This window comes from Rana temporaria, chromosome 3, assembly GCF_905171775.1.
Source record: "Rana temporaria chromosome 3, aRanTem1.1, whole genome shotgun sequence".
Classification (NCBI taxonomy): domain Eukaryota; kingdom Metazoa; phylum Chordata; class Amphibia; order Anura; family Ranidae; genus Rana; species Rana temporaria.
In genome coordinates this window covers 398,538,826-398,565,455 of record NC_053491.1, presented here as the reverse complement: position 1 = coordinate 398,565,455, position 26,630 = coordinate 398,538,826, and the positions used below count along the sequence as shown (strand labels likewise).

General features: G+C 45.1%; 1 protein-coding gene across 1 annotated transcript in view; it reads right to left on the bottom strand.

Annotated features, from left to right (window-relative positions):
• NFU1 (NFU1 iron-sulfur cluster scaffold) overlaps positions 1 to 26,630 on the bottom strand; it is a 57,969-nt gene that overhangs the window by 17,990 nt on the left and 13,349 nt on the right. Inside the window, exon 7 of the mRNA XM_040345898.1 lies at positions 16,038 to 16,212. Within this exon, the coding sequence (XP_040201832.1) occupies positions 16,038 to 16,212 (175 nt within the window). The remainder of the gene's footprint in view (positions 1 to 16,037; positions 16,213 to 26,630) is intronic.

Below are 26,630 nucleotides of genomic sequence, written 5' to 3'. Positions count from 1 at the left end.
GAATCCCTGAAAACCTTTTCAGCATCAGCAAAGGCACTATCACCCTGCACATCAGCAGGTCCTGCACTGCGCTAAACAAGGCGTCCCGGCGAGCCAGAAGAAGATTAAAGGCTGGAGGGAGAAATCAGTTTAGTGGACAAGAGAGAAACTCCTACTTGTATTCTTAAGAGACCACTTCTCGTATCCCCTGGCCGAAAGTAGGGAGGTCCACAGAGGTGCAAACTCTCAAAGGCGACCCCCCACCCGAAGTCGGGCGGGATGAGCTTCCATGGTGCCGCAAATTGTCTTGCAGGCTTGTTCGACTAGCGAAAAAACCCAGGGATGCTTTTGTCCCATAGCAGGCACCTTGTCAGCCAGGAACGCTAACCCGCGGGCCTGGGCGGATGAAAAAAAAAACGCTTGCGTGCAGAAAAGGAGGGTCCTAGCCTACGGCGTGGCTTCTTACCTATTCTGGATTGTGGGAGAAGCGTGCTCTGAGCCCAAATGACATTTTCAAGAATGTCCTGCAGTGAGGCTCCAAATAGCCTTCAAGCCTGGAAGGGCAATCCGCCAGAGTATCCTTGGACGTCTGGTCCACGAACCAGCATGCCAGCCAATCAGGCGGCGTAGCCCCACAGCAGACACTGAGGCTCTGGACAGCAAGGGAGCTGAATGCAAGACCGTATTGCAGACATGTCATGCACCAACCGATACGCCAGCTTTAATGCAGATCGGGGAAGCCTGGTGCTTCCTTACTCATAGTGCAGCAAACTTTTTGCCCATTCAAGAAGCGTCAGTGACACCAGGGTCGTGGCCAACAGTGACCGAAATGCTGACCCCAATACCGTGACCATGGGCCGGGCCACAGCCTCAGCCCTCCTGTCTGCAGGTCCTCAAAAGGCAGGGGTCACCTCCACCGGAATCGTGGCAATCTTATCAAACCGGGATACCGGGGGGAGATGTCCCTTTTAATGAGTTTCCTGAAAAATGAATAACGGACTGCAATTGCATTTCAGGCTGCGGCCGTTCCCATTCCTTGCATAAAAAAACACATAAAAGTGTAGCGCTAAGCATATAAAGGTGCACCTAAAAGTGAATGACAGTGCCAAACAATAATAAATGGATAAAAGGTCTGTGAAAAAATGTAAAACCAAGAAAGTCTCTGGTATGGTGAAAATTAAATATAAAGTTCAATATAAAACATGATGGTACTCCCAAAATGTGAGTCTTGGATGAAAAACTGAATGCAGGGAAGATAACCGTGACCAATAAAGGAGAGGCTTACCGGAAACGGTGAACCCCAAAAGAACATACGTTCAAAGGGTCAACTGAGCATGATATAAACCGTAGAAACTATATCCTCATCTGCAGTTACAACAAACGTCTCACACACCGAACCAAAGACGTGGGTATTCTGGTATTGATTTTGTATGGTAATAACCCAGGTGATGCCAGAGAGTTGAACCAGATGAATATGTAGGAAATTGGAAGAAAAGAGGAGGGCACATAGCGTAATACTGTATTATGTGAAAATTTTTATGTAGTACACGGAGTAACCTGCATTGTCCGAATGGTCCTGGTCCGCATATTCTGACACATCAGAACAGGGGCAGTTTGCCGCCGCAAACCTGAGTCTGAATCAGAGAAAATTCCCCAGACGACGGTGGGGGCGTATCATAACCCCCTTTGCGTCCGCAAGCCGCCTACACCCTGGCAACAAGGACTCCAGGACCGCCGAGGATGCCCCCACAAAACGTCCATAGGTACGAAAGTGCAGGGGAACCGGATGCCATCACAGGGATTCTGGGGAAGAAGCGCCAGTTTCTGACACCATGCTGATCTGCGCTCACGTGACATCCTTCTGGGACAAGTCAGGGCGCACAACGTCCACCCTCCTAGCTGTCACAGACCCAGACCCCCCCCCCCCCCCAGGACTCACCGCTCTGACCCAGGCATAGCACACCGCCGAGCTGCCATCCGCTCTCCCCTGTCAGCCATGAGGTGTTCTGAGCCGTGTGCGCCGTTCAGGAGGAACATTCCCAGCGCTAGAGGTAAAGACTAAGCGGGGCTACAAGAAAATGGCCACTGGGCGCCTTAGTAAAAACAGGCACGAGCTACAAGAAAATGGCCGCCATTCGTCCACAGTAAAGACGAGCGCGGCTACAAGAAAATGGCCGCTGACTATCTCCGAGGTAAAATAAAATGTCAGCAGCACGCCGACACACCACGAGGAGGCCTTCACCCCTGAACATACCGAGACACCCCCTATGGAGAGCGGACCACTCAAGCCCAGCGCAGCCCCCAGCCAGAACTCTGAGCCCCCCGGAAGGACCCCCAGTCAGGTACACAGCAGGCCCAGCTCAGAGAGCATGGGGAGAAGGGAAAAAGACAGGGAGAGAAAAAAAAGGAGGGTGAGAGATCCCCATAGTCGACCCCCCTCCCAGGAATGCCCAGCTGTTCCATCCTGCCGAAACAGGAGGAACCTTACTTACCCGTCCCTGCGTGGGCTGCTAAAAGCATTTCTGACAGACCCATCACCCGAGCGGTACGGCGTGGCTGTTGGCCCTGGCACACTGTGACACGGACAGTAATAGCCCGGTCATATGTGTACCCCGGAGCGTGTAGCTCACCGGCCACCCCTGGAGCAACGGGGCATGTCGTGGCCGACCCAGCGCGTAGCTAAAGGTCTGCACATGCTCGATGGCCGAACTGGGGAGACTACAAGGATCTAGGATATCCAGCCTGTAACCCAGTTGGCAGTTGATAGTAGATCTCAGGATCAAAAAAGTAGAAAAAAATCTCCAAGACCAATGGGCCCACAGGGAGCCAGGTCCTTCTCCTATGCTAGGCAGGAAGAAAAAACTGAGCTGCTGAATGCAGGGAGAGGGGTTGTACCCAGAGGGACCGCCCCCTGGGCGAACCTGTACAGTTTGATGTTTTAACATGTTTCTGCCTAGTTCTCTCCTGATAGAAGTCTAAAACCCTAATGTCAAGATTATGCTGCTGTGTCCGTCCATGAATGAAAGAGAAACAGGAGTTTCTCCTGTATGTCCGTCGGCGCTCGTCCCACCCCCTCTCTGTCCCCTCAAGGCTGCAGATGGACATGAATCAGGCTGCACTGAGTCTGCATTCATGGCAATGGAGTGGGTGCTGCATTCATGGAAATACGGTGGGTGCTGCATTCATGGCACTTGTGAGGCTGCAGATGAGCACCGATTAGGTTGCATTGATGGGCACTGAACCGGTTCTTTATTTAAAATGTAAGATTTCTTCCTGAAACTTCCTTTTTAAAGTTAAGATGTGCGTTTTAAGCCGGTAAATTCGATATATCCAAATAACACGCCCGAGCTCACCTCTTCACCACACACAAGAATTCTTGTTGGGCAGTGTATTAGTGCTTGAACTAACACACTTAGACCAAATTTTAATGGTTTAAAGAATGTCAGGCAAAATGGTCAGCCCTCACACATGTTCACTTCATCAAATCTGGCCCTCCTTGAAAAAAGTTTAAACACCCCTGATCTAGAGACAATATCAAGGTAAATAATGGAAATAAAAATAATCATGAATACAAAGATAACACAACAAGGGGTGAAGTCCTTGTGTGAAAGAGGAGAACTTGTCATCTGCCCTGCGGATAAAGGCAGCGACATTGTATTTTTTTTTTTTTTTCAAAAAAATCCAAGTTTATTAAAATGTATAAACAGGTACACAAGTATTTGTAACAATGGGTCAACATTCCCCATAAATTCTTTGGCAAAAACAATTATGGTTATCCAAATATACTCCATTCCCTTCAACAGGTGTATCCCCCGGTATGAGCATACAGAAATATACATTCCGACCCTGTACATCAAAAAAAAGGACCTTCTGTATGGATCGTACATCTGCTAGGTCCCAAATGGCTTCCCCCCCGTCCATCCCCTCTCATTCACACCCCATGCTTTGACGCCTCTGTACTCAAACTGTGCATGTTTCACCATCTTCCAGCCACCTGTCCCATACTTGAGAAAATTTTTGCGGTCTCCCTCTATGTGTATAAATCATTTTTCTGTAAGGGAGAATAGCATTTACATCCTTTTTCCAATCCCTCAGCGTCGGCGCCTCCGTTTGCATCCATACCTTGGCCACTGCCTTCCTAGCCAGGAATAACGTTTCATTCATAAAGATTGCTTGGTACTTTTCTATATCCACATCGGGCAACAGTCCCAACAGACACAACTTTGGGTCCATTCCCACCGGGGATCCCATGTTATCATGTAGAAATTGAGTCACCTGCAGCCAGTATGCTTGTACATCCGAACAGTGCCACATCATATGGTAGAAAGACCCCTCCTCAACTGCGCACATGGGACACCTAGGGCTCCTATTGGTCCGAAACTTCGCCACTCTCTGTGGTGTGATGTATGCCTGGTGTAGTATATACAGTTGAGTTAACCTGTCTGACAGCTTAGGGGACGCAGCTTTAACCCCCTCCAGCACCTCTTCCCATTCCGTGTCCTCTATGGGGCCTACGTCTCTCTCCCACTTTAATTTGGCTGTCTGCGCTATCTTGCTAGTCCTACGTCTCGTAATGACATAGTAACAGTTGGACGTGAGCCCAGGGGATTCCCTCCCAAAAATCACATCCAACACCTGTGGGGCACTCACATCTATACCGGTTGGGCCCAGCTGGGCTCTAAGTGCGTGCCTGAGTTGCAAGTATCTAAAATGGAGTTGCGGCGGAAGGGAAAATTCCTCCCTGAGTCTATTGTATGGCTTTGGGCCCGTGTCCAACATGACCTGGGAGAGATACAGTATCCCATACGCAGCCCATACCCTTGAATCTGGGACCGTGTCTAACTCTGGCAGGGAACTATTTTTCCACAGCGGGGTATGTGTATGTATGTGACTCTCTCCTTGTTTTTTTAAGGCCAACATCCCATACCTTTTGATGGTGCGCTAGCATTTCCGCCCCAAATCTGGTGGTCCTGCATCCTCCATGACCTCTTCTAAAGATTGCCTGTATAGGAGTGTGTAAAGGGCTATCCGGCTTATTACATACTAGGGACCTATACCTCTGCGACTCTGACGTGTTAAAATAGTAGAAATGCGACAATTGCGACGCTATGTAATAATCCTGCAAATCAGGGAGTGAACACCCCCCTTCTGTGTTCGGATTTTGCAGTATACTCCATGCCAGCTTATACCTGCCTGCTCCCCACACAAAAGAGTTTAAGATAGCTTCCAGTTGTTTAAAAGTCTTAAGGGGTATATAAAGGGGAGCATGCCATACCATGTATAGGATTTTGGGCAGTAGGATCATCTTGATCAAGTTTATTCGTCCCATCACCCCTAGTGGTAGTTTCGCCCATGCCTGTGTTCTAGCTTTAACCACCGCAAATAGCGGTTCCACATTCAGAGGGACATAATCTCTAAGATTCCTTGTGACCATTACCCCTAGGTATTTAACTTCAGCCACTCTCTGTAGTGGTAAGTCATGTGACACTGCGGGGGGGGGGGGGGAACTGATCCAGAGGGAGAATTTTGGATTTATCCCAATTGATCCGTAAGCCTGAGAATCTCCCTACCTCTTCTATAATATTCAGTGCTGCTCTTAATGAGGGGCCCTGGTCCTCCAGATATAGAATTGTGTCATCCGCATACAGGCCGATCTTTTCCCAGGTGTCTCCCTTCCTGAGTCCCACCACCTCCGAGCTATGTCTAATGGCAATCGCCAATGGCTCCGCTGCCAGCGCGTATAACAGCGGAGACAGGGGGCATCCCTGTCTCGTACCTCTCTCCAGGGAAATCTGTTCTGATAGCCACCCATTCACGAACACCCTTGCCTTGGGGGTCTGGTAGAGTAACTGCACCCATTTAATGAATCGCGGACCAAATCCATAGCATTTCAGACATTCCCACAGGTACAGCCACTCGACTGAATCGAATGCCTTGGCTGTATCCAAAGCAACTACCACCCGGATTCCTACATTGTCATGCTGCGCTTGAATGTTCATAAATAGCCTCCTGATGTTCATTGCTGTGTTCTTCCCTGGCATAAACCCCGTTTGGTCCCCATGAATCAGTGATAGTATCACCGAATTCAATCTAGATGCCAGTATCTTAGCTAAGATTTTAATGTCCACCGGAAGTAAAGATATTGGCCTATAAGATTCTGGGTAGTGATGATCCTTGCCCGGTTTAGGAAGAACAATTATCTGTGCTTCCTGCATAGAGGAGGGGAGGGTTCCCAATTCAAATATAGAAAGGTATAATGCCCTCAATCTGGGGATTAGTGTTTCTGAGTACGTAGTATAAAACTCTAGCGGGAGGCCGTCTAGACCAGGAGCCTTGGACTTGGCCAATTGCGATAACGCCGTGGCTATATCCTGGGTGGTAATTGGGGCTTCCAGCATCTGTACTTGTACCCGGCTCAGCTTTGAAAATTGCAGTGTGTGCAAATAGGCTCGTATTTCCTGTGGCGTGTGTGTACACTGAGATCTGTATAGTTCCTCATAAAAATGTTTGAACCTATCAGCCACCACTGGGGGGTCCGCAATGATCGAGCCATCCGGCTCTTTCAGTGAGACCACCACTGGCGGCCTATCCTCCAGGTGCGCCAAATACGCCAACATCTTCCCTGCTTTCTCCCCATGCTCATAAATTCTTGCCTTACTGAAAAATATACGCTGTTTGGCCTTCTCCATATGTAACTGCGTTACCATCCTGGTCTGCATTCTTACCTTGGTCAAATTCTCTATAGTGGGCTGATTATTAAAAACAGTCTCAAGATCCTGCAGCGCGCCTTCTGCACTATTCATAACTACTTTGGAGGTCTGTTTAAGCCTGCGTATCCTAATGTCTAGTACTTTACCCGCCTGAGTCTTGAACGTATCCCATCGGGAATTAATTTCTGTGTAACCCTGGCCCTCCGGAAGTATAAACTGTAGTTCCCTCTCTATGCTCTCATGGTCAGTCAGGGCTGTCAACCAAAAGGGGTTGAGCCTCCACCCCCTCACAGGGGCCTTATCTGGCATTGATACCTGTACCCAACATGGCGAGTGGTCGGACAGAGCCCTAGGAGCAAACCCGGCCCCCCCCACCCTCGGCAGCAGGGTTGCCGAGACCAACACGTAATCAATGCGAGACATAGTAGCATGGCTGGTTGAATGGCATGTATAAGCCCTACTCTTGGGGTTCCTTTGTCTCCACACATCCACAACCGCAAATTCTTTCATCAGACGTCCCAGTCTGGTCAGACCGGGGGGGCCCCACATGTCCTCCCGGCATTTCTGGTCTATCCAGGCTAGGGTCCATGACCATATTGAAATCCCCCATCCACACAGCCGGCACCGTCGGGTGCTTAGCCATAAATGCCAAACCCTGCGTGACAACTTCCGAACTGTATGGAGGAGGGATATAGCATGCTATCAGCAACATAGGCATTCCCCCTATACGTACATATAAGAATAAATACTTCCCCTGCTGATCCGACTCCAGTGTAAGTAATTCAAAAGGGGTGGCCTTTGACACTAGCAGTGAGACTCCCCTGGAGAAACTGGAATGGGTACTATGATAGGCCCATCCAATCCACGGGCGCTTCAGTGCGGACTGTAAATGACTGGTAACGTGCGTTTCTGTTAAGGCAATAATGTTCGCTTTTTGCGCTTTAAGATATGCTAGGGCCGCCGTACGCTTAAATTTTGTTTCTCACCCCCCTCACATTCCACGTTAGAAATTTAATAGAGGTCATGGTACCATGAAATTTAGCTTACGGGGTCGGATCTGCAGCACAACAATCCCATTCACCTGTGTATCTTTCATTAATCTTTGGATATCCCATTTTCCTGTTTTAACGTATTTACTTTGCCATATCCCAACTATAAACCACATACTCCAATACAACAACCGTTCAGGGTCCCAACAGTGGCCCTGGTATTTCTTAACTCCCCACCCCCCACCCAGCCCAGCACCTCCCCAACATGGTGTGAGCATACATTCCCCAACCAACAGAACCCATATGAGCGACATTGTATTTTTGAATAAATAAGATTATCTGAACAAAAATGAAGAATATAGTATCTGACCAGAGAAGCTATGAGACCTTATGGGGCGACCCCACTTTTAAATATAAGAGGAAATTGGATAAAGTAATTGCGAAAGCTTACAGGAATACCGGAAAAAAAGAAAAAGCATATCTAGCCCTGTCGGCCCCAAGGGTACCTGTAATATACTATTTACCAAAAATAATACACAAACATTTGCAACACCTTGCAGGCTGCCCTATTATCAGTGGCATAGACTCAATCACCTCAAAAATTGATAAATACGTTGACTATTTTCTCAAGGCACTGGTAGAAAAAAAAAGGGAAAATTTATATCAAATACTTACCGTAATTTTCCTTTCCTGATGGACTCCATGGCAGCCTACGTGTGGGTTAATCCCGCCTCTCATACCTCATAGGACCCTACTCCCATAAATCTTTGCTTCTAGCCAGAGACCGTGTTCCGTAATATAGCCTACTCCAGCAAGGGAGGGAACTCCTGCTGCCATGGAGTCCATCAGGAAAGGAAAATTACGGTAAGTATTTGATATAAATTTTCCCTTTTCCTGACAGACTCCATGGCAGCCTACGTGTGGGAAATGACTAGCCATACACACCCGGTTGGGCAAATGCTGGTTAACGAAAAAAAGATTTATTTGACATTGTCCATAGATAAAACATGCAAACCAAAATTAACCGACGACAAGGAGGCCGGTTCTACGCAATAATGCGTCATAAATGTATTCAAAGACGACCATGCGGCTGCTTTACAAATTACTTCCGGGGAGACGTGACGGGCAGCCGCCCACGATGTGGAGATGCTCCGAGTGGAGTGTGCAGTCACCACGTCTGGAGGAGCCAACCCTTTTGCTCTGTAGGCCACTTGGATGGCTTGGACGATCCACCTAGCAATAGTCCTGGAGGAAGCACGCATTCCTTTATTTTTACCTTGAAAGGTGACAAGTAGATGATCTGATTGTCGGAACGAAGTAGTAGCTTCAAGGTATTGTTTCAGAACTTCTCCAACATCCAAAGGATGTACACTAGAATCTTCAGATGAACGAAAGGTTGGAAGGACAATCTCCTGATTCTCGTGAAAGACAGATGTTACTTTTGGGTTAGAACCCAACATAGGAATTAACACGACCCGATCCGGGAAGAAGGTGAGAAATGGTTCTTTGGAACCTAGAGAACCAATTTCAGATACTCTCTTGGCTGACGTAATGGCAACAAGGAAGGCAACTTTGAGAGAGAGATCCTTGATGGACAAATGATTCTCCTGATGATCTTCTGAGAAATAATCCAGAACCGTAGGAAGATCCCACTTGGAAAACCTTGGTTTCCTCTGAGGTCTAAGTCTCACCGCACCTTTAAAGAATTGCCTGACAAGTGCGTGCCTGGCCCAGGATATGCCTGTGAAGACGGAGATGGCTGAAATCTGGACTCTCAAGGAGCTGACAGACAGGGGTAGGTCAAGACCTGTCTGGAGGAACCCCAGTACATCCTGAATTTGGGGATCACTAAGAGAACTATTCACAGAGGTAATAAAGTCTGAGAATTTAGACCATATCTTCTGATACACCTTGTTGGTACTTGACCTTCTGGCATTTAACAGGGTTGGAACGGCTTTACTTGGGCATCCTAATGCTTCCAACCTTGCCCTCTCAAAAACCAAGCCATTAGATGTAGATGTGTTGGACAAGGGTGAGGAGTTATTCCTTGTAGTAGAAGATCTGGTCTGGATGGAAGCTGAATTGGATCCCGGAAACTGAGTTGTGCCAGTAATGGAAACCATGGCCTGTTGGGCCAGTATAGGATTATTGCTATTATTTCGACCTTCTCCCATCTGAGTCTCGACAGGAAACGGAGAATGACAGGTGTCGGGGGAAAGGCGTATGCTTTCTGGAACCTCCACTGGTCTGTCAGGGCATCCACTCCGAAGGCTTGGGGACAACGACTTCTCGTGTAGTACTTCCCTAGTTTGAAGTTGCACGGGGATGCGAATAGATCTACTTCTGGGGCAATCCCCAGAGATAGAATCCAGTTGAAGACTTCGTTGTGGAGAGACCATTCGTTGTTGTCGAGCGACTTCCTTGAAAGAAAATCCGCCTGAGAGTTTTGAACTCCGGGAAGATATACTGCTGTCAAGTTCATTAGATGTGTTTGAGCCCATGACATGATCGGGTCTACTTCTTTCAGTAGAGAAAGACTGCGGGTGCCCCCCTGTCTTTTGATATAAGACACTGCTGTCGTGTTGTCCAGTCTCAGGAGGACTGAGGAACCCTTGATCAAGTGAGAGAAGGCTTGTAGAGCATGGAAGGCTGCTCGAAGTTCCAGTACATTGGAAACTACCTTTTGAGACGGAAAGACCCACTTCCCTTGTGCCACCTCCTTCAGGCAGAGTGCTCCCCAGCCTCTGTTGCTGGCATCCGTTGTAATTGTGATCCATGAAACGGGGGCTATCGAATGACAGTTGAGAAGATTTTTCCGTAAGAGCCACCAAGGGAGACTTTCCCGCATGCATGGAGTTATTCGAATGAGATGATCTCGGGCCTTTGGGTCCCATTGTTGGAGAAAACCCTTTTGAAAGGGACGCATCTTCCACTGTGCCCATTTCATCATGGGGGTTGTAGATACCATGGTGCCTATTATTTTTAGGCACTGTGATGCTCTGAGGAGAGGAGAAGACAGTGCAAGGTGAATCCTGTCTCGGATAATAGGAATTTTCTCCGGTGGTAAGGAGATTGTGCTCTCTATCGTATTGAATTGAGCTCCGAGAAAGGTCAGGGTTTGTGTAGGTTCTAGATGACTCTTTTCCAAGTTTAGAAGCCAACCGAACTCCGTCAGGGTAGAAATGACTTGAGCCCGATGTAGCAATATCTGTCTCTTGGATTGGGAGAGTAATAGCAGATCGTCCAGATAATGGTGTAGACGGATTCCCTTGGTTCTGATCAAAGCGACCACAGCCAGTAAGACCTTTGAAAATACTCGAGGCGATGTTGTAAGCCCGAACGGGAGACATGTAAACTGGAGATGAATATTGTTTACCGCAAACCGGAGATACTTCTGGAACTCTGCTGCAATTGGAACATGAAAGTATGCATCTTTTAGGTCTATAGAGACTAGCCAATCGTCTGATTGAATCGTCTGCCGTATTGTGAGCAATGACTCCATCTTGAACCTTTCCTTTTTTATGAAGGTATTTAGGTACGTGAGATTTATTACTGGTCTCCAAGAGCCGGACTTCTTTTGGACCATGAACAGGGGTGAATACATCCCATGGAACCTTTCGGACGCTGGAACTTGTATGGCGGCACCTTGAGTTATCAGGGAATTCGTGTATGAAAGAAGAATTTGTTTCTTTTCCTCCAAGGAGGGCAGAACTGTGGGTACAAACTGAAGCCTGGGTGGTTCTATGAATATCCATGAATGACCTGAAGAAATTGTTTTGACCGTCCAGTAATCCTTTATCGAGGCTGCCCAGACATGTCGGAACTGGAATAATCTGGCTCCGACTTGAACTGTCTGAGCCGATCCTGTATCAAAAGGATTTAGGGGCTTCACGACCCCCGGAAGGAGCTACTTTAGAGGGCTTCTGCCCCGACGGTTGGTTTCTTCTCCAATTCCGCCTGAAATCGCGGCCGGGTCTGTAGCTACGAGCCTCTCTTGCACGATCCTGATTACGTCTAGGTTGAAATCTTCTCTGACCCAGAAGGCGACGATCTTGGGGAAGGAACCCCGACTTACCACCCGTGGCCCGGGAAATGGCACTATCCAGCTTATTCCCAAACAGGGAAGAACCCTGAAAGGGAATACGGCACCAAGCCTGCTTAGAGGCAGGATCAGCTAGCCAAGGATGGAGCCACAAGGCCCGTTTGGCTGTCACAGAGGATAGCATGACACGAGCCACCAGGCGTATAATATCAAGGGAGGCCTCCCCCAAAAAAAAACGATGCCATTTTCAGTTCATGAAGCGGCATGCTTCCTGCTAAATCTTCAGAGATGTTTGACAGGGAGGAATCAATCTCATCTGACCAAGTTTCCATAGCTTTAGACAATGCTGCGAGAGCCAGAGCTGGTTTGCAAGTCATACCTGCCGTGATATATATCCGTTTAAGGTCAGTATCTATCTTTCTTTCTAACCCGTCTTTGAACGAGACGGAATCTTCCAAAGGGAGTGTGACGTGTTTCACTAGCCTCATTAGAGCTGCGTCAACCAGAGGGGCAGATTCTAGATGTTTCACATCCTCACTTCTGAAAGGATACATCTTTGACACCTTGGAGAGTAAAGAATTTTTCCTTTCCATCCCAGTCCATTCTTCAGAAAAGATTCCACCAAGTTCTTCCAAAAAAGGAAAATTTGGGCGGTCCTTCTTGAGTTGTTTGAAGTATTTTCTCTGTTTAGAAGGAGCCTCAACAGGCTCATCCCACTTTAGGGCGTCTTTTACCGCTTTAACTAGATTTGGAACTAAAGAAAAATCAAATCCAGAAGTATTGTTAGAATCTTCAACCTCGCACAAGGAGGATTCACTTGCGGAGCGACAGAGTGTAGAGGGCCCCGGAACTTCAGTATCCATTTGTATTTGTTGGAGGGACAACCGTAATTATGGGGTCAGATTTGTTTAGGGACTCCTGGACCACCCTTCTGACTATAGCCTCCACTTGAAGACCTTCCTCACCCTTCTCCCTCATGGCCCGGGCATAACATGGTTCACAGAGAGACCTCCCTTCCGGAACCTGAGACTTGCACCCCCAGCAGACTCTGCTTTTAGAGTGGCTGGAACGGCCACGGGAGTGGTGTGCAGATCTGGGCTCTCTACTATGATGTCGAGAAGACGATCTCGGACGTCTAGAGCTTGAAGAGGAATGATGTTTAGATTTAGCATTATCATTTTCTTCACGTGCTGAATGCCTAGTTTCAGACCTAGAAGGGCTAAAAAAGACAAGATACACAAGGACATAACATCAATGAATGAAGAAAAAGACAGAAGGGCAACCAATACAAGCAGTAGGAAAAAATTCCTACCTGCAGAGCAAGGGTTGGCCACCGGGGGGCGGTGAAACGTCCATTATACAGATAAGGTAGCTGAAAAAAATCAAGCCATAATTACCCAAGGAAGAACAATCAGGCAGACCAGAGCAGAGGGAGGAGAGAACCGTTTCCTACCTTGCCAGACACAGCTACATACACCGGGAGGCTGCTCACGATCCCGCAGGGCATCCCAGGCAATAGCTGAATCTGACAGCTATTTAAACCTGGCGCCGCCGATGACGTCACCGCGCCCCCCCGGCGTACGTACGGCGGAGCCGACGTCGCCTAACGGAGTCCGCGCGCATGCGCGAAAGGCCGTCCAATCCGGAACTGAGCAAGTGTGAAACCAAGCCTCGATTCCAGGCTAGGTTCACAACAGTGCAAGCTGCCCGGAAGACGCGGCCGAGTGGAACGCAGATGCGTCCCAGCCGCCATGGAGGAGATACACCGCGCGGACAGGTACAGACAGACAAACAAAAACTGCTGCCAAGCAAAAATAAGTATATATATAATAAATTTCATACGATACCATCCTGATCCTGATTCAGCCTGGGACATGGGAATATACAATCACTGCACGATCTGGGCGTATGTAAATCAGGGGGGCCTCCTGCTAATAGCTAGGACGTTTGGCCCAAGTTGCCGCTTGCCTGCCAATGGCCAGGGTAATAAGCTCTTCATGGCATCATAATAATTGCCCGAATCCACCCTGCTAATAGCTGGGACTGCTGGATTTCCATAAGATTGAACCACCAATCCGTGCGCCAGACTGAATATCCATAGAATCTTCATAAGGTACAAAAATACATCTTGGTCCTAGGAGGAGGACAAAAAAAGGAACACGGTCTCTGGCTAGAAGCAAAGATTTATGGGAGTAGGGTCCTATGAGGTATGAGAGGCGGGATTAACCCACACGTAGGCTGCCATGGAGTCTGTCAGGAAAAAAGTTTTTGAAGGGATACCAAGCATACTAGGAACGAGTTACAAAAAGTTGAATATACAAAAGGATCTTTTTTGTTAGTTACAGCTGATGACGTCTCATCGCTTTACACAATTATTTCCCCTGAAAGAGGTTATGAGACAGCGCTGCTTTTTCTTCAACAGGATGACCTGTCTATTAATCATTGAATTCGGATTTTGAAGCTTTTGCAATCTGCTATGAAGCATAATTCTTTTTGGCAAAGCGGTAACTATTTTTTTTGCAAAACACCAGAGTAGTGATGGGTGCAAAATTTGCTCCAAGCCTAGGCAATTTGTTTATGTCCCAGTGGGAGAAGAACGGCATCTGTGGGTGCTCCCATCCAAGAGGTAGGACGCCGACACCTAAATATTTTTCACCTTAATGCAAGGAATGCATAGAGGTAAAAAATGTTTAGTCTTTACAACCACTTTAAAAAGTTGTCCTATGAGTTCAGTAGAACAGAATATTTTTGGGGGATTTAACAATCTTTATTAAGACCACCGGTTTCATAACAAAACAATAGTTACATTCCTACTGGTAGCTGTTACCTAGCTGTGTCTGAAAAGGGATACCCAAGGGGCATTTCCTCCATTTACGATGGAATTGCACGTTAAATTTTCAAGCCGATATCTTGAAACAATATTTTCTTGAAAATGGGTTATGATGATCATCAGCTGGAAGAACAGATACAGCAAGTCTCCTTTAGAGACCGAGTCCCTTTTGGATAGCAAGATCAGAACAAGATAAAAGGGAATATTGCAGATAAAGGCACATCTAAAAAAACAACACAAACCCAACATCAACAACAACAAAACACACAATAGAACTTTGGGTCCTGTATTATCCAATAGATCATATGTTCTTTTAAGGATTGTTCCCTTTTTGAGGGATAGTGCCCCCGGAATTTAGTGGAACAACTGAAACAGGTTAAATATTTTACCGTAAGCTTCACCGAGCGGGCTCACTGTTTCTAACAGCATGTCAAACAAAAAGTCCTGCACTCTTAACCATCTCCTGTACCATGTCTGCAGTCTCTGACTATCTCCTGTATCATATCTCCTAGAGGTGCACTGCATGGAAATTGTCCCAATACTATTAGCAATGTGTTAGATAAAAATGTATACGTTTTATTTAAAATATAAAAATAAATATTTAAAATGTATAAAAATATTTTTTAAAAACAGTCATTTTCGGTATTCGTTTTCTGCCTGGTGTATTTTTCGTTTTCAGCCTAGTGTATTTTTCATTATCTGTTTCGTCACAAAAAAAAAAAAAAAAAAACCCTAATGAAAATGTATAATACTGGGAAGGCTGGCAAAAAGTCTATACATAGATAAAGTCCATCTAAACACTTGTGGACGTATAAAGTCAGTCCCTGCAGTTAAAGTGTAAGTTCACCTTTACAGAAAAATCCGTTAGGTGAACTTACACATGACCCCCTCTAGTCCAGTGGCAATCTCCCGTTCTGAGCCCTGCTATAGCTGCATCACGGGTTCGGGGCTTAGAAATCCCCTTGGCTTTCACTCTTCTACCCTGCTGACAGGTCAGGCTACATGGGTTCCGATTGGTTGGCATCGCCCATGTGACAGCACCAACCAATTTGAATGCTTTTAAACGTACCTCATAACGGGCAAGTTTTGTAGATTAAGCTCCAAGGATTTCTAAGCCCCAGATTCGTGATGCAGAACAGGAGATGACTGCGTTCCAGGTCAGTGGGACTTAAAGTGTTACTATACCACTATACTTGGTCTCCCTCAAAACACAAAAATGCAATTATTGTAGTAAATCTAAACTAGTTAATACCTTTCTCATCAGCAGTATATAGCAGTCTTGTGACTTGTATCCGTGTCTGGTTAAAGCGTGTAGCAGTTTTCATTCTCTGTCTTATGAGGCTGCATGACCCCTGACCCTCTGTTTGGACAGTGCTGATTGGCCCGTGATGATCACAAGTGATATTGAAGCATACTCTGTCATAATTCCTAAAATCACCTGCAGATCAGATTTTCTAATAAATAAGAATATTAAACACCAGACTTACCTGCTCTACACCCTCTACCTCTGGGATGTAGAACTGCAGCATATTTTGAATGCCACTTCTAAGTGTTATAATTGAACTTGGGCAACTTGTGCAGGAGCCTTGTAGTTTCAGTTGTACAACTCCATCCTGGAACCCTCGGTAGAGGACATCGCCACCATCTTCTTGGACTGTAGGCCTGGTAAGAAAGAGAAAGAAGTTGGTACAAGACATGTTCATACAGAAACTTAAAACGGTTTATTAGAAAATACGTTGAAAGTTATTCAGCCACCCTCGAAGTTTACAGAGGTTTACTAAAATGAATGGAATTCAAGTTGTCAACATCAGTACTGTCTAGATGAGTGACAGCAAGAGGACATATAGAAAGCAGTTGACTCGGTCTTACAGCAAATGCTCAAAGGCATAATGGCTGACACCAGGTAGGGAGAAAATGCAAAATAAGAATGTCACTAAGCTGTCTTTAAGGCCAGACTACTGTGACCTGATTCAGCTGCGGGCCCAAAGTATATCTTTTTCAGGATAGTGCAAGTATTAGAGGGCTTAAATCTTTAACATTTATTACATAGTAGGACAGAATAGTCATGAAGAGAAGAAATCCCTCTGCAAAGAGTGATAATCGGAGGAAGGGGAGGCAGGATAGGAGAGTATAAAAGCCCCCCTTTTTTTAACCTAGTGACAGAATCCCTTTGAAGAAACCTGTTCAAGACTGCCTAAAAGTGTTGCACATGATTTATAAAAGCTATCTGTAAATACTGTTCTTATACAAACCAATGACCATGAGTACAGGACTTTACAACCGCTTAACATAAGGGTACACTACAGGTAAATGGTACAGAAGTGTTTGAACTCTGTTACTATGGTGTGCCATTAAAAGAGAAGTATAAGTTAAAATTATACTCACATGGATTCAGCATTGGTCCGATGCTGCATCTGTCCCCATGGCGGCTCTAAGACCGAAAACTGATTGCTCAGCTCTCGGTCTTCAGTGACCGTCAGTCACCCCCCTCTGGCACTCACTGGAGCCCTGGGCTATGGATGGGCCAAGAGTGGCTGGCTCAGTCTCTCAGCGGCCTGCTGAGAGGCTGATCCAGCTGCCAGTCCAGGCACCTGGGTGGATCCCGACCATATGGCGTTTCAGAGCCTGGACCGGCTCTGTAATATAAGCCGACAACAGGCTTTAGCCCACTTTCGGATGAAAACGGGTCACAGGATTGGAGAATGAACTGCACTACTGTGATCCAAAGGAGAAGCATAGCAAAAAAGCTTTGACTATACTTCTTTAAGCTCAGTTCCAGCATAAGCTTGCAGGGGTTACTGAATCCTCTTTTTCTGAGTCTTTTACACCTGCAGTATCCAGAGAGCGCTATGTATTCTGGGAATGTCCATGGTGTTAAGATACATGGAGTTTCATGATGGTAGGTATTATTAGAAAATCAATGGAGAAAATTGAATCTGTTTCCCTTTCCACTCCTACAAAAAAAAAAAAGAGAAGACAGTCCATGTCTAAAGAACTTCTAGAAGCAATATATATTTTCTTCACTTCAGTTTCGTAAATTCTTTCTGCAGAATCCTTTTTTAGACAGGGTTTAAATCAGTGCAGGGTTACATGCCGACACCAGCACTAATAGCTTGGCATTTCATTCCAAACTAAACTGAATTAGTACAGTTTGGGTTTCAGCTGCTTGCTCTACAGGAATCCATGGAGACTAGGGAAAGGCTTGACGTTCATTTATTTTCCAAATTATTTCACAATATATCCAGGGATGTTTATGTAGGTGGTATGCGTCAAACAACATCCGATTAGCAGGACCCAAGTTTTCCCAGGGGACCATTGCCCAAAGTATCACACTGACTCTGCAAGCTTGCCATTTTTCCATACTGCATCTTGCTGCCATCTCTTCCCCAGCTATGACACACGCATCCACACGAATGTAAAAGAAAATGTGATTCCGTAGACCAGGCCACCTTTTTTTCCCCCCATTGCTTCATGGTCCACAGCTTTTGGCTGTGGACACGAGTCAGCATGGGCACCCTGACTGGCCTGTGGCTATGCAGACTCAAACAAACTGCGAAGACCCATTATTTAAGCTTTCAAAACACCAACTTCAGGGACATGTTTCCTTACTGCCCATTATATCCCACCGATTATCAGATGTCATTGTGGGAAACATTGCATCCATCATCAGTGGATCATGGGTGCAATGTCAGGCTCCTGCAGACAAGCCCTACAGCTTTCAGCCTGTACTTCCATATTGGCTGTCAGTTTGAAAGCTGCGGGGCCTTTGATGGAACTACGGGGGTGCTCATCAGTGTCCTTGCAGTTCATTTAGTCGTCTGTAGCTGACAATACTTGTAGTTTATTCACTCACAGGAAACTGAATGAATGACATGGTGGTGTGGGTGGAGCCCCCGCATGGCCGTGCCGTTTTGGAATTGTGACTGCGGGTGCGAGGAGAAGATACCCCACTTGCCGTCACACTGAGGAGGGATCGGGACGGGTGGCAGCAGGAGCTGGAACATGTTACATGCTCCACCCTAAATACAAGTGGAACATATTCCAAAAGGTGAACTTAACCTTTAACCTGTCAGTGGTCATAAAGTTATGGCAAATTAGTGCAGGTACACAAGTTCAATTGTTAATAAGTGAGATCTCTTCACACCCATAACCAAACCTCTTATAACGTTTCATTTGTGGTTACAATGTCATGAACTTAAACCCATGCCAAAATAATTGTAATTCAATTGTGAAATCTGCAGACTGTGTGCTATTAATCATCATTTCCACCTTGTATAAACTTAACTACATAACAATACAACAGAGATCAGAACGGTCTGCCAACGGAGGGTAGAATTGTGAAATAAAGGTGTGTGGTAAGAGGCAACTTGCGTAATAAAAGAGAAAACACGTCTCATCACACTGTCCTAAATAGTATACACACACACACACACACACACACACACACACACACACACACACACACACACACACACACACACACACACACACACACACACACACACACACACACACACACACACACACACACACACACACACACACCACTTAGTGATTACAGGCATAAAAGTACCAAACCGAGAAAAAATGAACTTACCCTCACGTAGAAATGCCAGTGTATACCTTGATTCCCTGTTCTTAGTCACTCCTCTATTTGAGGTTACTGCCGTAGCCAAAGTCATACATCAAAAATGTATTGCATCTCTTTGGGCACATTTATAGAGAAGGTGTCCCCAGGGAAATATAGAGGGCTACGATTGGCCATAGTGGACAATAACAGGTCATTGATATATAGCAAAAATATATCAAATTTATTAATGCATCAAATACAAGGTTACACAATAAAACAAAAATGGGGGGAACCAATGCGCAAACCAACCTAACCAGGGCACTGAGGACTATACTAATTAAAAAACAAATATACTAAGCAGCAGCCACGACTAATAGTGCTCACACACTGATACAAGTTAAAATTCGGGGGTGTAGTGCCGCTTGCTGATAATTAAAATAAAAATTATATATACGTGATAACAATTCCGGTGAGTCAATAAAAATGTGTTCCACTCGAAATGATAACCGCCCATGTGTATCCAATTATAAGGTGCAATTGTGCAAATGCTACAAATAGACCAATTGCTAATAAACAAATACATCAATTCCTGTGTGTCTAAATGTGTTCCACTCCAAATGAAATAAAGACCGCCCAGCATCAATCAGATAATGGGGAGGGTGATGGGAGTGATACATTTATGAAAAATACCTAATGAGGTAAACAAATGTGCCACCAAGAGCACAGTGCTGATGAGGTAAGTAATTAAGTGAAAATAAATAATCAAAAAATTTAGGGAATCTCTTGGCCGTATGGTTAAGAAGCCGATCATATATGGAAGTCCTTCCAGTTGTAGAGACTGGTAATGAGAGGTACTACAGGTGGAGGATGAGCTACAATCAAATACCGATCCAGATAACAGATAGATTGATGGATATATTTCTATATCGTGGAATATCCTTGCTCATACTGTACTTCAGATTACCCTGTATAATGCATTCATTGGTTAAATCTATTAACTAGGGGAGACAAGAAGTCCCAAAAGGAGATATGTATCCAAATCGGTTTTGAATAAATAGCCACTGCTATATGTTTTACTTCAAGTGATGAATACCCTTGCAGGTCAGTCTATTTTCCAATTAGATTTATATGTCTAATGGTGCATTTATGATCTTAATGCATATGGTTCCAATATAACCAGATAATGAAAAACATGATGGAATAAACCGTTCTACTTTACCACCTCCTTTCATTTCTAGGTAATGTCATGGGATTTCTTCCCCTTTGATTAGCAATACATGTTCCACTTCCTGTTGTGTTCAGGGTTCTTCTGTGTTTAAATCACACATTGATGAATGGTGGGTAGATAGGAAAGCGCTGTTTGAAAATGCAGGCGCTAGTGGATTTGAGTATATCCTTCCCCATGAGTTTCAAAGCGCGGGTCAGCTATTTCATGTTACGCGCTCGTGTCTCCTCTCCGTATCACCCGTCTGGTTGGGGGAATCGCTCAGGCAGCGTCGTTGGACTGTGTGACGTCAACGCGTTTCGCAAACATATGTTACGTAGCTTCGTCTGGATGGGGGGGGGGGGGAGGAGAGCGTACACCGCTCTTTTATTCTGTCAAGGTACATTCACCCCTCATTGTAAATAAAGTTTTGATTAGGGAAAGCTAAAGGACATGTTCTTCCTCTATATGTTCGTTGTCTCGTGCGTTCCTTTATAAAGATAGTCTGTGTTTAATTTATGGAGAAATTTTTTTTTTTTTTTTTTTTTTTTAAAACAAGGATATTTTTATTATCGTTGTTAGGTAACGCAAGAGCGGCATATTCTTTTGCTGCTCATTACACATCGGATTACTCCTTCATTTAAGGCAGTGTTTCTCAATTCCAGTCCTCAGGCCCCCCCAACGGGTCAGGTTTTCAGGATTTCCCTCAGATGAAAAGGCTGTGGTGATTACGAAGGCAGTGAAACTGATCAAATCACCTGTGCAAAATAATGGAAATCCTGAAAACCTGACCTGTTGGGGGGGCCTGAGGACTGGAATTGAGAAACACTGATTTAAGGTAACATCGAACATCCCTTATACAAAACAAGAGAAGGCCTTTATGTCTCCACCACAGCCTTCAAATATGTGTTAATATTTAGATATTCTATTCCTCATGTGTACCTATAAAACAGAAGGGGATGGAGGGTATATGTTTACTGATCTAGAAAGGACTGCAGATTTAACTCTATGTTCATTCCCAGTGGCGCAAGGGACTTCAACATGAATATCCACCACTTCTCCTTTTGTAGTAGGATTCTGTCAAAGTCCCCTCTTCTAGCAGGTAGTTTAAGGGCATAAATGCCTTTTACTTTTAATCCATCGGTTTTGCCCTGATGGTATTGTGCAAAATGTTTCGCCACCAGACTCTCCTGTCCTTTCTCTGCCCAGTTTTTTTCCCTTTCTGATGTCCCCAAGATGTTCACCTATTCTTACTTTAAAGTTGCCTCTTTGTCTTGCAGATATACATTTTAGGGCAGGGACAGGTGAGCATAGAGATCACTTTGTCCGTAGAGCAGTTGATCAGATCTCCGATGTCGTATTCTTTCTGCCCCATTGCGTCTTTGAACACATTAGTTCTATCAACATATGGGCATATTTGGCATTTAGTACATGGAAACATCCCCATACTTAGGGGATACTCAGCCAAGATGAATTTGGCTGTCTGGTAAATTCCGAATGTATGAGGATGTCTCCATAAATCTTGAGGCAATCGCCAACAATATTCGCCAAGTTTTTATTATTGGTAAGGATACCCCAGTGTTTTACGCATGGTTCCCCATTGGGAGCCGTACGTCGTGATCAATCTCACAGGGCTATATTCCTTCTTCTTGGTCTGGTTCAAGTCCATGAGGAGCAAACTTTTTCTGCTCGTTTTGCGGCTTTACGTTTCGTGTACCTAATCTGTTTATGGGAATAACCCGGTTCGCGAACCTTCTGTAAAGTTCTTTCCCTTCTTTACTCAAGACGTATGGTTCTGAGCAGTTTTGTTTGATCCTCATTTACTGATCTGTTGGAATTACGTTTTTTTTTTTTTTTGCCAGGGTGGGTGGTGGCTTGCAGTAGTGTGTTGGCCGCGGTCTCCTTTTGGTATGTACTCTTACTGATTTTACCATTCTTCAATCCTATCTTCAGGTCAAGAAAGGGTATTTGTGCCTCATCATACGTGTATGTTAAACGTATGTTGCGGTCGTTGACATTAAGTTGGTCAATGAAACCGTGAAGAGTTTCAATATCGCCCTTCCAGATTACCAGCACGTCATCTATGTACCTCAGCCATGTATGTACATGGCTGAGGTACTGTGGAAGACGAAAGACATCCTCTTCTTCCCAGCCCCCCAAATGGAGGCAGGCATATATCGGTGCCCATGCTGCTCCCATTGAGGTACCCCTGATTTGCTGATAGAGGAAAATTGAAAAAAGTTATGAGAGATGGCAAATTGAAGCAGGTCGATAAGGAATTCATTTTGGTGGCCGGGTTATCTGGATCGGTATATGATCGTAGCTCATCCTCCACCTGTAGTACACCTCTATCATTACCAGTCTCTACAACTGGAAGGACTTCCATATATGATTGGCTTCTTAACCATACGGCCAAGAAATTCCCTAAATCAGGACTGTTAAGAACTCCCTCCCTATAATATAAATAGAGGGTTTCCCCTCAATAGCATTCAGGTCTATCATATAGAGTCAGCCACGCTATTACACACCTGATACTCCTCAGTATCCCTCGGGGGGACACACCTGTTTAGATTTCCCATTATTACCTAATTATTTAACCTCATTAGTGGTGACTTTACCGCTTGGGAATTCTACAAGTGTGGACATATAGGCGTCCGGACTGTACTAGTTTATTGTTTGTCAATGTTTATATGTTTGTTGTTTGTTGTTTGTGCCCAGACCTTAAACCAGGCATGTCCAAAGTCCGGCCCGGGGGCCAATTGCGGCCCCCGTTCCAGTTTAATGTGGCCCCCCTGGTAATTTGGATATATACTGTATTTATGGGCGCTGCCTCAGAGGGGACGGGGGGGGGGGGGGCGAGTGCTGTCAAATTACATACAAGGAAAATCTCCTGTTTACTCTGCAGCATCTGTAATAGGAAGTCCCGTCTCCTTGGCTGCCATTGGATGACTACTCTGTCTATCTTAGGAGGTGGGACATTGGAGGCTGTTGTGTAAACAGGAGATTCTCCTGTATGTAATCTGTTGGCTCTAGTCCAACCCCCCCTCACCTCCGAGGCTGCAGATGGGCAATGGAGAGGCTGCATTCATGGCAATGGCGAGACTGCAGATGGGCAATGATTGGGCTGCATTGATGGGCAATGACCCTTATTTTGCTTCAAAGTTCTTTATTTACATTTTTTTTCCCCTGAAACTTCCCTCTTAAAGTGAAGGTGCGTGTTATACACCGATGAATACAATGTATCAAAATAATACGCCAAAGCTCATCTCTTCACCACACACGACCACAAAGGCAAGAGAATTCTTGTTGGGCCGTGTATTAGTACTCGGACGAACACTCTTAGACCAAATTTTAATGGTTCAAAGAATGTCAGGCAAAATGGTCGGCCCTCGCGCATGTTCACTTCACCAAATCTGGCCCTCTTTGAAAAAAGTTTGGACACCCCTGCCTTAAACTATGGTTTATTGGTGCTACACCCGCCTGTAACTAACAAAAAGCAGCTAGCTAGTCTCTATATCCGCTCTAGGAGCGATATGTTTTATTGTGTAACCTTGTATTTGATACATTAATAAATTGATATATTTTTGCTATATATCCATGGCCTGTTATTGTCCACTACGGCCAATAGTAGCCCTCTATATTTCTCTGGGGACACCTTCTCTATAGATGTACCCAAAGAGATGCAATACATTTTTGATGATTACAGGCATACCCCACTTTAACTACTTAAGGACCCCCCACTGTATATATACGTCCTCTTTTTAAACATGGATATCTCAGTAACGGCAGCAGCTGCTGCCACAACTGAGATATCCATGTTTTCAGCGGGCGGCCATGTAAACGATAACGGCGGTCTCCGCGGCGGATTCGCCGCTATCGGTGGCGGGAGAGGGCCCCCCCCCCTCCCGCCGCTTTTCCGCGCCCTCCGCCGCTTACCGGAGCCGTCGGTAGCGGCGGAGGAGATCCGATGCTGCCGCCTGGAGAGTGAGGACTTGAGTGAGGGCAAGATGGCCCCCACCCGTCCTCATAGCTCTGCTGGGCGGAAGTGACGTCAAAACGTCAGTCCCGCCCAGCCTCTTAAAGAGACAATTTTTTTTCTGTCATTTTTTTAAATGACAAATTTTCCTTTTTTTTTTTTTTTTTTTTTTTTGCATTTAAGCCTAAATATGAGATCTGAGGTCTTTTTGACCCCAGATCTCATATTTAAGAGGACCTGTCATGCTTTTTTCTATTACAAGGGATGTTTACATTCCTTGTAATAGGAATAAAAGTGATCATTTTTTGTTTTTTATATTTTAGTGTAAAAAATAATAAAATCAATAAAATTAAATAAGAAAACAAAAAAATTTTTTTTTTAAAGCGCCCCGTCCTGACGAGCTCGCGCGCAGAAGCGAACGCATACGCGAGTAGCGCCCGCATATGAAAACGGTGTTCAAATCACACAAGTGAGGTATCGCCGCGATCGTTAGAGCGAGAGCAATAATTATAGCCCTAGAGCTACTCTGTAGCTCAAAAAATGCAACTTATAGAATTTTTTAAACGTCGCCTATCTAGATTTTTAAGGGTAAAAGTTTGACGCCATGCCACGAGCGGGCGCAATTTTAAAGCGTGACATGTTGGGTATCATTTTACTCGGCGTAACATTATCTTTCACAATATATAAAAAAAGTGGGCCAAATTTATTGTTGTCTTATTTTTTAATTAAAAAAAGTGAATTTTTTCCAAAAAAAGTGCGCTTGTAAGACTGCTGCGCAAATACGGTGTGACAAAAAGTATTGCGATGACCGCCATTTTATTCTCTAGGGTGTTAGAAAAAAAAATATATATAATGTTTGGGGGTTTTAAGTAATTTTCTAGCAGAAAAAACTGTTTTAGTCTTGCAAACACCAAATCTGAAAAACACCTGAGGTCTTTAAGTGGTTAAGTACACAATGGGGTTTATTTACCATCGCTGGAGAGTGCAAAATCAGGCTCACTTCTACATAGAAACCAAATGATCTTCCGGGTTTTATTACCAGGCTTAATTGAACAAGCTGGGGTTAGAAGCTCATTGGTTTCTATGCAGAAGTGAACCTGATTTTGCACTCTCCAGCGATAGTAAAATAAACCCCATTGTGTACTTTAAAGTAGGGCATGCCTGTACTAGGTCATGTATTAGGTTTCAATCACATAAGGTTAAATAAATTTACTAGAATAAAATTCAATAAGCTATTCATCAAAAAAAAAAAAAAAAAAAACACACACTATACCCAGAGTATTTAGCTATACAGCCAAATCTGACCACTTAAGTTTAATACACACTAATAAAAAGAAATTCAACCAGCGGCCCATAATCTCCATGTGGGGTGAGGGACGCATGGAATTCTGTCAGTTTTTTTTAGAGCCTGGAGACTCCAATTGGCTTTAAAAAGGTTGGGCTTGGGGCGCAGAGCACTGTACACCGAGCTCACCCACTTGTGACATAAGCGAATGTGGATTCGCTATCGTCTTCCTGCTTCATCTCCCAGGACAATTCGGTCAGAAATCGGGTTAGAACAGAAAGCAGGTCCTCAGACAGGATTGGCCTGGGAGGAGAAGCCGCCCACGACCTAGATGGGGTAAGTGCTGGCCTGACAGGTGAGAGGTTTGCCAAAAAAGTGCCATCACTGCGTTCAACCCAGCAAGCCTGAACGAAAAGAAAACAGCTCAGGAGGAGCCACTGTACTAAACTGCTGTTCCATTGTGTTCTGACAGGGGGAAAGCACCCGCGCCAGAACATTCCAGAGGAGCACTGATGGGGAGCCAGTCGGCAGAACTTTTCCAGTCATGCCAGTCCAATTCTGTTGGACCGACTCCAGTATACATGGGCCAAACTTTGGTCCTTTTCTATTGAACCGGCCGATGCCGCCCGACATTAGGCCTGTGTGTACTAGGCTTTACTGTCTGGTATGTTAAAAGGCAACAGAGATGGCCCCTGCCCCCATCTCAATACTTTCTGATGAACAAAGTAGGTAGATCAGGAAGAGTGGAGTCAAAACTGATGCATGTTTTGCTGGAAGAACAGGGTCTGACATTTGCAGAATGCAGTTTAACTGTTTGAACTTGTACTGGAGTTTATGAGAAAAAAAGGATCCTCATTTTAAAATACAAACTTACTAGACATGTATTAGGATTTATCATAGAGTTCATAGAAAACATTTGGTCAAAGGAAACGGTAATAAGAGAAATATGAAAATTGTAATTGCTGACCTCTTTTCTGAAAAGGACAGCTTCTCCCTCACTTCATACTCCGAGTCACTGACCACGGACAAGCATGGAGCAAACGGT